Raw genomic sequence first — 12,546 nt, forward strand, 5'->3', positions numbered from 1 at the left:
TGGGTGTCCCGGACACCGTTCCCGCTGCCCGGCGTGCTCCCGGCACCGCAGGCAGGTGCAGAGCCGGGAGCCCCGTGCACACCGGCATTTGGGCGTGACGCTGCCCAAAGCGCCGCCGGGAGCCGCGGGGCGGGCAGAGCCCTCGGTGCGGCCGGGACACGGGCACGGGCCGTGTGACCGGGACGCATGTCACGGGACCGGGATGGAGTGACCGGCACCGGCCGGTGCCGCGTGCGTCCCGCTCCCCCGGGGCATCCCGGGCTCCCCGCCGGTCCCGCCGCTGCACCGCACTCACCTGGCCCCGCCACCCGTCGCTGCCGCCGCTCGCCTGCCCCGCTCCGCCCTCCCCGCCCCGCGCTGCTCCCGCCCCGCCGCCGGCAGACGCGCCCGGGGAGCCCCGGTGCCCCGAGCCGCGTCCCGGGCAGGCTGGCAGCCGCCGCCGCCGCCGGTCACAGCATCCCGCGGGGCCCGCGAGGGGCTGACAGCGCGGGCAGCCCGGCCCCGGCCGCCCCCCCGCCCCGCACTTACCGGCGCCGCCGCCGCCGCCGCGGGGCCGCGCAGCCGCTTCCGGGTCCGGGTCCGGGTCCGGCGGAACGGGCGCGGGGCCGCGCGCGACCCGGAAGCGCCGCGGCCGCGGAAATGACGGCGCGGAACGGGCGGGGCGGCGGCACCGGCGGAACCGGCGGCGGGGAGCGGCCCGGCCGGAGGCGGTGCGGCCGCACGGCTGTGGGTCACGGGCTCCGGCGGGCACGGCCGCCCCGCCCCTGGTGCCCGGGTCGGTACCGGGACACCCCCGCGGCGCTCACCGGTGCCGCACGGCCACACACAGGAGGCTTTTCTCACGGGGACCGCACCAGTTTTATTTCCAATAAAAGCACCGTGCCGGTAGCGCTCGGTGTACCACACAAGGGGATGAACCCCACACCCGGTCGCTGCTGCCCGGGGCAGGGACCGAGCGCTGCCCGTGCCCCAGGCCGTGAGCAGCGGCCCTGGGTCACCCCGGGCTCCGGGGCTGTGTCCACACGGCTGCCAGGGCGAGCAGGGGTGCCCAGCCACACCGCCGGCCTCCCGGAGCTGCAGCTGTTCCCAGGGTTCCTGTGCCTGGCCGGGTATCCCTGCCGCCTTTCCAGACTTGCTGGTGCAGGCTCTGCAATTTCCTGTGGAAGTAAGGACACTTGTTAATTAATCCCTGAGGAAAGGCTAACGCGGAAGTCTCAGCAGCTGCCTTTGAGAGGGACAGTGGACAGCGTGGCACAAGTGCCACCAAGGGCCTGTGAGGAGCAGGTATCAGTGACTGGCACTGCAGAGTAGGGCAGGAGCTGGAGCTGCCCCAGCACAGAGCATCTCAGGGAGGTGCCTGAGTCACTCCAAAGCTCTGGAGTGACTGGACTCAGCCTCCTAAAACAGTACAAAAAATCACCCAGAACAGCAGCTTTCCGCTGATGTGGTGAGGCCAGCAGGTCCCTGCAGGGGCCAGGGAGCCCTCTCCTGTTTGCAAATGCGTTGGTGAAATAATCACAATAATACCAATTTAAAATGCCTTTGGGGTAGCATTCTTAGTAAAACTGGATAACCCTGAAAACTCACTGGCTCAAGACAGACAATGGTGGAGAATTAAGATGTAAAGTAATTGAAATGTGAATGAATTCACTAATTGCACGGGGGGACATTGAGAGCACAGATTTGTTGACCAGGAGCCATCTCCATCTGCACCAGCCACACCTGACCCTGGCCAGTTGGTGAAGGTGTTCCAGTGACGGCGTGGGATGGTGATGCCAGCCGGGACTGGGGGAGCCAAGCCTGAGGAATGAGCCAGAGCACCAGGAAGGTTAGAGGATGAGTTTGGGCACGCTCCAGAGATCGTCCGTCACAGACAGAACACATTCAGCACATTGCGGATCGTTTAAGTGCCGCTGTGACTGTCCATCGCACCTACAGCAGCCTTCCCGACGAGGCCTCCGTGGGGGCAGCTGTGTTAGACACCACCCAAAGTGTGCGCAAAGCGGACCAGGCTGAAGGAATTTGGAGCGAACGGGGCAGTGTCCCACGGGAGGACAGCCTGAGGAGGGGTGGCAGCGACCTACAGGGAACCTCTTAAGAGAATGAACTCGTAATTACCCTGGGTGCCTGTGCTTTATTCTCTTCCCATTTCCGCGGTTCTGTGCAGATTTACAAAAAGATAATTTGCAATGACGCCGGTAACGCACGGCCCGAGCCGTGGACTGTGCCAAAGGCTCCTGTTCTGTCCCGCAGCTCCTCCGCGGGGACACGCTCAAATCACGGGCCGCGGCACACCGGCCCGGGACCCTTCATCCTGCGCGGGGGCTCCATCGCACGGGCGCAGCTGCCGGCCCCGGGGCGGGCCCGGCCTTGCCCGGCCCCCGGGAGCTCGGGAGGCACCGGGGCTCCATCGCACGGGCGCAGGTGCCGGCCCGGGGCGGGCCCGGCCTCCCCCGGGAATTCGGAGGCACCGGGCCTGGCCCGGCGGGACCGCGCGGGCCCGGGCCGCCGTCACCACGGCAACGGAGGCGGGGCCTGTGCCGCTCGCCCCGCCCACGCCGCCTTTCGAACGGCCCAATCACAAGTTCCTCGGGCGGGGGCGGAGCCCGAGGCGGGGCGGGCGGGCACGACACCATCCTGCGCGAGCTGATTGGCCAATGCCGCCGGCAGCTCTCGCTCTCCCGCACAACGATTGGCCGCCGCGCCCGTCGCTCCTGCACGAGGCCACCGCCTCCCGCCCGCCCCGGGAGCGCGGGCGCCGCTGGGCCCGGCGGGAGGGCCGCGCGCGCGGACCGGGGCGGGCGGGGCCCCGCGCGAGGCGGGGCGGGGCGGGGCGGGGCGGTGGGACCGCCCGGCGGGGCGGGGCCAGGCCCGGGCGGGGCGGGGCCGGCGGGCGGGGCGGGGCCGGCGCTCCGCTCCCTCTCGCGCGCCGCTCGGCTCCTTCACAGGGTGACACGTCTGCGGTGAGTGAGTGGCGTTGGCAGCCTGTCAATCCCTCACCGGAGCGGCCATCAAACAACATAAAACACGCGCGGGCACCGGGCGCGGGGCTCATAAATTCCGGCGGGCCGATATTTTTGCACATTGCTTTGCAGAGAGTGTGTAATTAATTTTTTTACAGTTCTTTCCCCGTTATTTCCGCTCTTTTCTTTGCACAAGTTCAAACTTTTGATTGCTGCTGTCTCACCCCCGTGCACAGACTTGGGATCGTTTGTTATTTGGGGGGGAGGGCGATTAATTTTTTTTTTCCCTCTGTGATTGTGTTTTCTTGGCTTTTTTATGTTGCAGTTTGGGGGTGGGGGTGTTCGCTGGTTTGTTGTGGTTTTTGCTGTTTGCACCCTCCCAACTTCTGAAGGATTTGAAAGCGAGTTTTTTTGATTTTGTATTTAATTTTTTTTTTAATTTTGCCTTTTTGCAAAGAAGATTTTTGGACAAGTGGGGAAAGACATAAAAAGCAACAATAAAAATAAATAAGGAAAAAAAAAGCTTTGGAGGAAGATTGTACCAGGAAAACCTCACCGAAATCTGCTCAGCTCATTTATCCGAGGCACCAATATGATGATGATGAAAGAAGATTGTAACTAAAGAAGAGAGTGATTTACTGCCCTGGGAAGGAGAAGAGAGTGGAATAAACAGCTGAGATCCGGTCAAAACACAAATACTACATTTTTTGTTATTGTTTTGTTTGGCTTTTTTTTTTTTTTTTTCCTTTTTTCGTGGTGTGTGTGCAGAGCGCGGTCAGGAGCGCGGCACTGGGACTGAGCGGGGCAGGCGCTGCCGTGACCGCCCGGAGCGCGGCCCGGCCCGGAGCCATGGACGATCAGTCCAGGATGCTGCAGACTCTGGCCGGCGTGAACCTGGCCGGGCACTCGGTGCAGGGGGGCATGGCCCTGCCGCCTCCCCACGGACACGAAGGGGCTGACGGCGACGGCAGGAAGCAGGACATCGGCGACATCCTCCATCAGATCATGACCATCACTGACCAAAGCCTGGATGAGGCACAAGCAAAGTTGGTTTTGTCTAATTAAACCTTGTCTTTTAAAAAAATTATTATTAATATTATTATTTTTTAAATTATTTTTGGTGTGTGTGTGTGGTTTTTGTTTCTCTCCTTCCTGCTCCTCTGCAGAGACCCGGAGTCTCACAATTAAGAGCAACTTCTTGGGGCCGTAAGAAATTTACCAGCAGCCAAGGCAGAGCCAAGTTGCTATTTAATGATTTCTTTCCTTAAAAAAAAAAATAGATATGATAAATGTAGAAGTGTGCGATGGTTCTGCCGTCACTGTGGCGCGGGAGGCTGTGGCTGGTCCCTGCCGTTCCCGCTGGACACTGTCCGGTGGATACCGGCCTTTGCGCCGCCGTCCATCCGTCTGTCTGTCCGGCCATCCCTCAAAGTACAACTTTGCCTCTTTCTTTCTTTTCTTGTCTCAAAGTGGCAGCAGATGAATTATAAATCTGACCAGATATTGCTGCAGGAGAGGGTGTGTGTGTGTGAATAAAACCCAAACCAAACCCTGGCTGTATTAAATCACAATAAATACAAAAACAATGTAAACTCTGTACACCTCCCCCCCCCCCTCCCCAATCTCCTTAATAAATCAGTTCTAATATCGCAGGACGGGGACGAGGGGGGTGGTTTTTCCCCCTCGTTCGGGCGGTGTTTGCACAAAGATAATTCCGCATGAAAGCGAAGCGGGATGAGGGAGGTTCCGGCCGGCCCTCGCTGCCCGCGGCCCCGGGACCCCCGGCCGGGGGGCGAGCGGCCCCAGCGCGGGGCTGGGGAAGGCGCCATGTTGCTGGAGCCCGGCGCTAACCGCTTGTCCTGTGCTCTCTTGCAGGAAACACGCCCTGAACTGCCACAGGATGAAACCCGCCCTGTTCAGCGTCCTCTGCGAGATCAAGGAGAAAACAGGTACGGGCCGCCCGCGCCGCCGCCGCCGCAGCCATCTTAGCGCTCCCGCCTGCGCCGCGCCGGGCCCGGCGCCCCTCACGCCGCCGGGGGCGGGGGCCGGGCCGGGCCGGGGGAGCCCCGCGGGGCCGGGGGCACCCGGCGGCTCCTGAGGCGGCGGGAGCGCCGTGAAAGGGCGCGGGGGTCCCCCCGCACGGCCCCCGCGGCCCCGGAGCGCCCGCGCTGCCGTGTTACCGTCAGACGGTGTGTGAAAGACATGCCGGGGCGGTGTGACCGCGGGATTTAACCCCGGGACCGGACCGGGAGCTCCGTGAGCGGCGAGGGCGCCGAGCCGAACCCGAGGCGGCCCCGCCGTGGGCGCCTCGACCCCGCTCCTGTGCCCGGCGCTGCTCCGGCGCCTCCCGGGCGCTGGGTTTTTAAACGCCAAAATTATCAAAAATCATCTCAAAAGTGCGGGTTTTTTTCGTCTTCATTTACGCGACAGGAATAAAGTCCGTGCTTTTCTTGTGGGCATTTTAGGAGATTTTTTTTTGCAATTTTTTCACATCACTGAATTTATAGAATTTTTTGTTTGTTTGTTTAAAGAAGAAAATTCGCAAAGTATTCTGCTTTGTGTTATGAGAACAAGGACATTTACTGAAAATAATATTAAATGAGAGTAAGAACATTTAACAATAGTAAAAACATTTAACAATAACAAAAACATTTATTATGATTGGATTTAAAAATGAATAGCCAATTACTCGCATATAGCTTAAGCCATTGCCTGGCTTTTTAGCTCTATGTGATACTCAATAACATTCTGCTTAATTCCACACTGCAAAAATAAACCTGGATGAAAACAACCCAACGTGAAATCATTGCAAATCTGAGCCGTGGAGCCCGGAGTGAGCGGTTGGTTCTCTGTGAATTATGGTGCTTTATGTCCAAGGGTTTCTTTGCTACCGGGGATCCACTTCAGTTCCTGCTGACAGCTAAGCGCTAGGGTATTGACTGTGTTGTGAATATTAAGATTGATTCTGCTTTATGTTGCATTATATTACCCGGGATAAGGGGAATGATCCCTCTCCCTTCCCACCTACCTACGTTCCACCTCGGCCGGCTCGTAACCCCTTTCCTTCGGCTCGTGTTTGTTTCCTTCCTTGCCCTAAACTTCTCTGCCCGTCCTGCTCCCGAGCCAGAGAGCAACCTGCCCTCGGTGTTGAGACATTTGTAGGAGGCACATTTCAATTAAGGAGGCAGGCGCAGGTCCCGCGGTCACTTTATTTGCAGAGGGCTTACCCTCAGTGTTTTGAAAGGCAAGTGTAGTCAGCCACATGTCAGAGGTGAGCTGCGAAGAAAGCCCGAGTCCTTTCAGCAGTGGGATTACTGGCACAGGGTGTTTGTGAGGCGAGGGGGACCTGACAAGAGGCTCTGTGGTCTGAAACCTTTCGGGGGTTTCAGTGATAACTTGTAAGTTGGGAGCCTGTATTTGTGCTGCAAGAAGTAGAGCAAGTTTTCAAGTTATCTCTCTTTTGTGAGGACCAACAAAGAGTGAAGGCGTCTGCCTGCCCAAAGGCGAGCTCCTGCCAGCCCCGCAGCACGGGAGGGACACGATTAATGCTCTGAGTGATTGATGGAGATGGATCCACACCTCCACCAAAAACTCTTTCCGGAAGGGGACCTTCACTCAGGGTCTCCCAGTTGAGGTGAAATGTCTGTTCAGGCTTTACTTAGTGTGCTAAAGCAAAGAAAACGTGAAAATAAATTGTAGCCCGTTTTCTGGAAGCTGTTCTTGGAGGGAACGGCTCAAACAATTCTAAACTGGAAGCTCGAGGAAGGGTCTGAGATGCAGTTAAAGCAGAGGTGTCCCTCTCTCCGTGTCTTGTGGTCTGACAATTGCCAGGTGCTTAAACCTGCCTCCCATGGGGTCATGTGCTGGTGTTTAATTCTTCCTGATCAGAACCAAAGTTTACCTGGGTGTGGGAATTGCTGTGATGGCTTCATCACTGCCTTCCTCCAGAGGTGAGGAAGTCATATCTGTTCAGAAACAAGTAATGTGATATTTAAGTGATTTTTATATTGAATTATGTATTTATTTGCATTTTAGTAGTTTCAGTACAGTCAGCAAAGACTTTGTGAGACTGGATGGGAGAGAGCACAAGGAGGAATCCTCAGTTTGCATGGAGCCACTCTGTCACTTCCCAGCAAGGGTTAATGGATGCATCTCATTTCTGAAAGCCTCACACAGGGTCAGGAGCTGAAGATTTTTTTTTTCTCCCTGTGAGGTATTTACCATGTACAAAGCAAATCACTGAGTTACTGAATTTAGCCTGACATTTCTTTTTTAACATTTTAACATTTTCAAAAGTGCTGCATAATACATTTAAGTGCTTTACAGCTATTAATAGCTGTGTGTATTCTGAGAGGCAACCACAAGGTAGCACGGTGTTCATAAAGAAACTGCCACCTCTGGCTTTAATTAGTTCAAAGAAAAATTATACCAGAGTTCTTTGGAAGCCCCTCCAATAAAGAGGAAGATGAGCGAGTGAGGAGCCGCTGGCTCCCTTTGGCTGTGCTCTGAGGTGTCACTGGGCACACGCTCACATCTGTTGCATACCTGTGTCACACTCCGCTTCCTCACGTCCTGCCAGAAGGAATCAAAAACTGATTTGCACCATCGTTTGGTTTTTTTAATGGCTCTTTTTTACTGACTAAAACACCTACTGACTGGTGATTTTATTAAGTTTCCTCCAGGATGTTGCTCAACCTGGGGTCGTGGTTATTCTTACGGAGAAAGGACTGAAAATATATTAATTCTTGTAGTCTTAAAATGTCTTAGAGAATTGCAATTATTTCCCAATGGAGCAATATATTATTAGGTCCTGGACTGCACCGATAGATAATTTGGGGTTTTCTCTTTAAAAGTCATTTGTAGAGACAGGATTATATGTTTATAAAAATGTCTGAATTCATGTGCATAACGGTGCACACATCTACAGTTATTTATTTATTTATTTATTTATTTATTTATTTCCCCAAGTCCAGCAGCAACAATGATAGCTGCCAACCAACCCCGAATTTACTGTCACCACCACCCCTAAATAGCATTCATTTCCTAGTAAAGCCTAATGGCATACATGATGGTTTGCCAGATTTGTGGCCTTTGTGAGGCTTATAAGCAGGACTGACTTGGGAAGATCATAAAACTTAATGAACTTCTCGACTGCAGGAGGTGTCCGCAGGGGAAGCGAAAGGCCTGCTCGGCTGCGCGGGCTGCTGCAACTATTTTTTATGTCTAAAGAGAGGATGAAAATGTTCATTAAGAACGTTCTCCCCTTGCATGGATTTCGGTGTTAAAGAATGAATAAAAAAAGCTCTGCAAACCAGACAAACCGCGCGTTAGCCACGGGGTTAATTCCTCGCTGTTCCCGTGTAAGTTACCTTTATTTTTATTGCTACAGCTGTGACCAGCCGTGCCTGTGGTGGCGGGGCTGCAGAGCTCCTCATTGATGAGGAGCTCAGGAACGCCCCTTGTCAATGCGCTGCGGGGCCGGGGCCGCGGCCGGGGCGCTCCTCGGAGCAGCCGTGCCTGTGGTGGCAGGGCAGCATCGGGCCCGCCCGGCTGCAGAGCTCCTCATTGATGAGGAGCTCAGGAACGCCCCTTGTCAATGCGCTGCGGGGCCGGGGCCGCGGCCGGGGCGCTCCTCGGAGCAGCCGGCCCTGCGTGCCTCTGGCACGGTGGGGAAATGTTAATCCCTGTCGGCACCGCGGCGCTGGAGCAGCCGGGCGCAGCGCTCTGCCCTTGCCCTGCGCCAATTGCAACTTTCCAGCCAAGCTTTAGTGCGAACAACTCTCAGCAATGCGCTGTGACCCTCAGTCCTGCCGGAGCCTGAGAGGACTCAGATGGAACAATGGAATGGCACTGATAGCATACATACGTGTGCGTGTGTGGGGGAGTGTGTGTGTGCATTTTGGCTATTTCTAAATATCAGCTATGATGTTATTGTTACTTACTTTAGCTCTTTAAGATATTTATGTACGGTCCTGTCTTTTTTTCCAAGCTGCTAAATACATATTTTGTTGTTCCCTGACTACCTGAAGAAGTCAGTGCTGGGTGTCTATGCGCATCCAGCTCAGCTTAAATTGTTTAGCTTTTGCTTCCATCTCATGCTTCAGTACCAAGGTTTGTCACCGACCCAGTGGTTGTACTTTTGAATGTATTTTTTTAATTGCCAGCAGATGTATTACAAATGATGCCGTGCAGCAGAACGTTTGGTCGTTTGCACTGTCCTTATGGCAATGACATTGCTTTTCTTCATAAATGTCCTACTAGGAAAAAAATAAATTGAATAAAGTGTCTTGGTTGTCATTTGGTCATCTGTTTCCAACATATTCATTATCAGCAGCGTGGTTCTTTGGTGGATTTCTACCAGGGCACTTCTCTAGTTGAGAAAATGGCGATTTGGTGATTATGGACATTAGAGAAATTTGTGGTATTTTGTCTCACAGAACCTGAGGCTGCGCCTTACCTTCAGTGCTTCCCATTGCTGGTGCTTCTTGTTGCATTTAAATACCCGTCTTCACCTTGAGTACTGGGATTACTGGTTCCAGAGATTTTTTTTTCCCTTTCTGTAGGGGATAAATTTGGCTTGGCCCTACTTGTCAATACTAATTTAGCCAGGAGCAGGAATTAATTTTATTTATTTTATTTTATAGCTGTCTTTCATGTCCTTCCATTTATTTTTGAATTCTACACATTTGCTTGCTTATCTGAAAATACCAAATTATAGCAGTTACCGTGTGGTGTATTTTAGGATGCTTGTTGTAAGTTAAGGAATTTTTGCATTCAGAGATAAATTATTATCATGGCATGTAGGGAATGCAAAACAGTCTTTTTTTTTTTTTTTTTTTTTTTTTTACAGGATTTAATACATTTATCAAGCTCTGTTCCTGCAGCTTTCAATGGTAAAGTTGTATGATATGGATATTACGCTGTCTTTTTTCAATTTAAACATTGATTTGTGTGAAGCATTAATATAATGATATTTGCAGTCTACCGTGGACAAATATAAGCAGAATTAGACACTCTAAATTGTTACAAATGCAAGGCAATATTTAAATCCGAATGAAGGCTGCATTAATGACTGCGGAGCGGTCCGGTTCGGAGTGGCCTCGGGTGTTCAGGTTTTCAGTTCCGTGCCCGTGCAGCCCGTGCTGGCTCTGGCTCTGGCTCCGTGTGTTCGCTCGGCGGTCCGGTTCGGAGAGGCCTCGGGTGTTCAGTTTTTCAGTTCCGTGCCCGTGCAGCCCATGCTGGCTCTGGCTCCGTGTGTATTCGCACGGCGGTCCGGTTCGGAGAGGCCTCGGGTGTTCAGGTTTTCAGTTCCGTGCCCGTGCAGCCCCTGCTGTCTCGGCGTGCATTCGCTCGGCGGCGGAGCGGCCGCGGCTCCGCGAGGGCGAGCCCAAAGCCGCGGAGCCCCGAGCGGAGCTGGCGCCCGGCGCCGCGCTCAGCCCGAGCTGTCGGAGCGCGATTGACACCCCGAGAAGAATGCTTTGTTTGTTTGCTCAGCAGTCATGTTTAATGCTCTTCGCTTATCAAGGTGATCAGCATGGTTCAGATAACACATGCCTGACACCGCCTGCCTTTTCTCACCAGCGTGTTGACCTTTTGTCACGTTTGCTTTTCTCTGGTAGGCAATTCCTGGCTTTAAGTGTGAATGGAGTAAATAATTCACATCAATATTTAATATAAATTATTAAAGTTTCTGTCAGCTCTTACAGTTCATGCTTTTATAGAGTTGGAGTAGTTCATCAGCCAAACAGATGAATTGTGCAGCTCAGCTGGACATTAGAGCTCCTCCATCGTGCTGCCGGGACTGAGGGAGGAAGCAGGGAATTAAATAGGAAAGGTAATGCAGCCTGCTCCTTCAGCACCGGGTTTTTCAGTAATGCGCATTCTTTAGGGAGGCTCGAAGCGCCAGATAAATATCCAGCATAATTTATTTTGTTATTACTATACTTTTCCCCCCCCCCCCCTTCGTGTTGCAAACGGAAATGCAGAAAACCCCACTGCCCCCCGGCATTTTCTTCTACTCTTTGTTATTGGCCTTCCCTTGGTGCTCCAGGCCCTTCCTGGGCTCAGGGTGGGAGTACTGGTGTTGGGAGGTAGGGTTTAGGTGTTTGTTGGTTTTTTTTTTTCCCCTCGGTGGTCTATTTCTATTTTTAAAGACTGCTGTGGAGCCCTAAGGTGATGAAGTTTCAGGGTTTTTAGACCTTGTTTATAAATTACAATTTATATTTTGCAAAGTGACCTGTGATTGAATGCGGATTCTAAAAACATTTTTTAAAGGAGAAAAGCTCCGATCTCTGATTGTAACAGCTCAAACGTGTTTATTGCATCAGGAATCGAATAAAAATAGTATGTTTTGCATAAAAGCATAAAGTAAAAATCATTATGCACTTACTTTAATTTTATGCCCTTTTAGGTGTTTCAGTTCTTTTGTTAATGATCAGTTCAGTGCGTATTGCACAGTCACAGGGACTGCAACAATGTGAATCACTGAATATCCCATGTAATACAAATCCATCACCTGGAAGGGAGGTGGGTTTGTATCGTGTGTTTACAGGTCAAACCCTTTTGCTATACTTCAGTCATGCATCAACATTTAGAGCCAATCTCTCATTCCTCATTGTCCAGCAGGTGGCTTTGTCATAGATTGTTTAATTTTTAATCATTTATTGTAAGTGGAAAAGGTTATTTAATAATATTATCCTGACAGCATTTTTTAAAAGAACAACAGTTTTCCAGTTTGTCCTGTGGTGTATGACGGGGTCAATGGAAGCATCTAGAGAGCTTCAAGTACACAACCTAAATTAAGATTCTAAACAGGCATTACAGATGCTGGTAACTTTGGCAATTATCGTTTTGTTTGGTGAACAGTAGTAAAACAGTGTGCGGTAAAAGTGTTTAGAGAGAGAGGATAAATAAATTGAACAGTTTTGCAATGCAAAGTGGTTTGTGGTGTTTTTGAGGATTTCTTGGCTCTTGCTTAACTGCTATTGTGAAGCCTGGAGCAGATTTTCCCATTGCTAATGCCCTAGAAGTATTAATTCACTTTGATATGCTAATTAGAGGGCATTATGCAAGAAATGAGATTAAGTGGCAGCATGAAGCCATTTGCCTGTCAGTAAATTGAGAGCTTTAGCATCAGGAGGAGCTTTGTTTTTTCTGAGTTTCTCTTGGTTTTGCATATAAATAAAATTGATTGAAAGGTCTAGAGAAGCTTCTAGAACATTGGTGGTTCTTTTTCTCCTTCTATGATTATTTAAACTTCATGTTAAAGCCTTTCTCTGAATATTAATTGATCTAATGGGAGATACTGAACATGAAGAATTTCATTGTATTCTCAGTTACTGTATCTTAACAAAAGGAAAGTATTAGAATTCTTTGTGTCATCTGATTTTTGTGGGATTATTTTAGATATATCTTACAGCTTTGTATTCTAATGTCTCTGCCTGCTCCCAGCTGCCGTGCTGAGAGCTGTACCTGTGTGGAGGTGGTTTTGCCAGTTCTGTTGTTTTGGGGATTGGTGTGAGGGCCCAGCTAGCTGAGGGCAAATGGAAGGCTCGGATTCCTGGCCAATAGGGCTGTGGACATT

The 12,546-nt window shown here is 52.0% G+C and overlaps 2 protein-coding genes across 5 annotated transcripts in view; one reads left to right on the top strand and one right to left on the bottom strand.

Moving 5' to 3' along the window:
* Positions 1 to 603, bottom strand: part of MAPKAP1 (MAPK associated protein 1) — an 81,942-nt gene extending 81,339 nt beyond the window's left edge. For 2 of the 4 annotated variants that reach the window (XM_059486285.1, XM_059486281.1), the window contains exon 1: positions 529 to 583. The gene's annotated coding sequence lies outside the window, so the exon portion shown is untranslated. Of the gene's footprint in view, positions 1 to 528 lie in introns of all 4 variants that reach the window. The other 2 variants (XM_059486284.1, XM_059486283.1) reach the window with 2 other exon arrangements.
* Positions 604 to 2,934: 2,331 nt separating this feature from the next.
* The window catches only part of PBX3 (PBX homeobox 3), a 104,142-nt gene continuing 94,530 nt past the window's right edge, over positions 2,935 to 12,546 (top strand). Inside the window, exons 1-3 of the mRNA XM_059486558.1 lie at positions 2,935 to 3,098; positions 3,424 to 4,009; positions 4,839 to 4,912. Coding sequence (XP_059342541.1) covers positions 3,813 to 4,009; positions 4,839 to 4,912 — 271 coding nt within the window. The 5' untranslated portion in view covers positions 2,935 to 3,098; positions 3,424 to 3,812. The remainder of the gene's footprint in view (positions 3,099 to 3,423; positions 4,010 to 4,838; positions 4,913 to 12,546) is intronic.

Source organism: Ammospiza nelsoni, chromosome 20 (assembly GCF_027579445.1).
Source record: "Ammospiza nelsoni isolate bAmmNel1 chromosome 20, bAmmNel1.pri, whole genome shotgun sequence".
NCBI lineage: Eukaryota > Metazoa > Chordata > Aves > Passeriformes > Passerellidae > Ammospiza > Ammospiza nelsoni.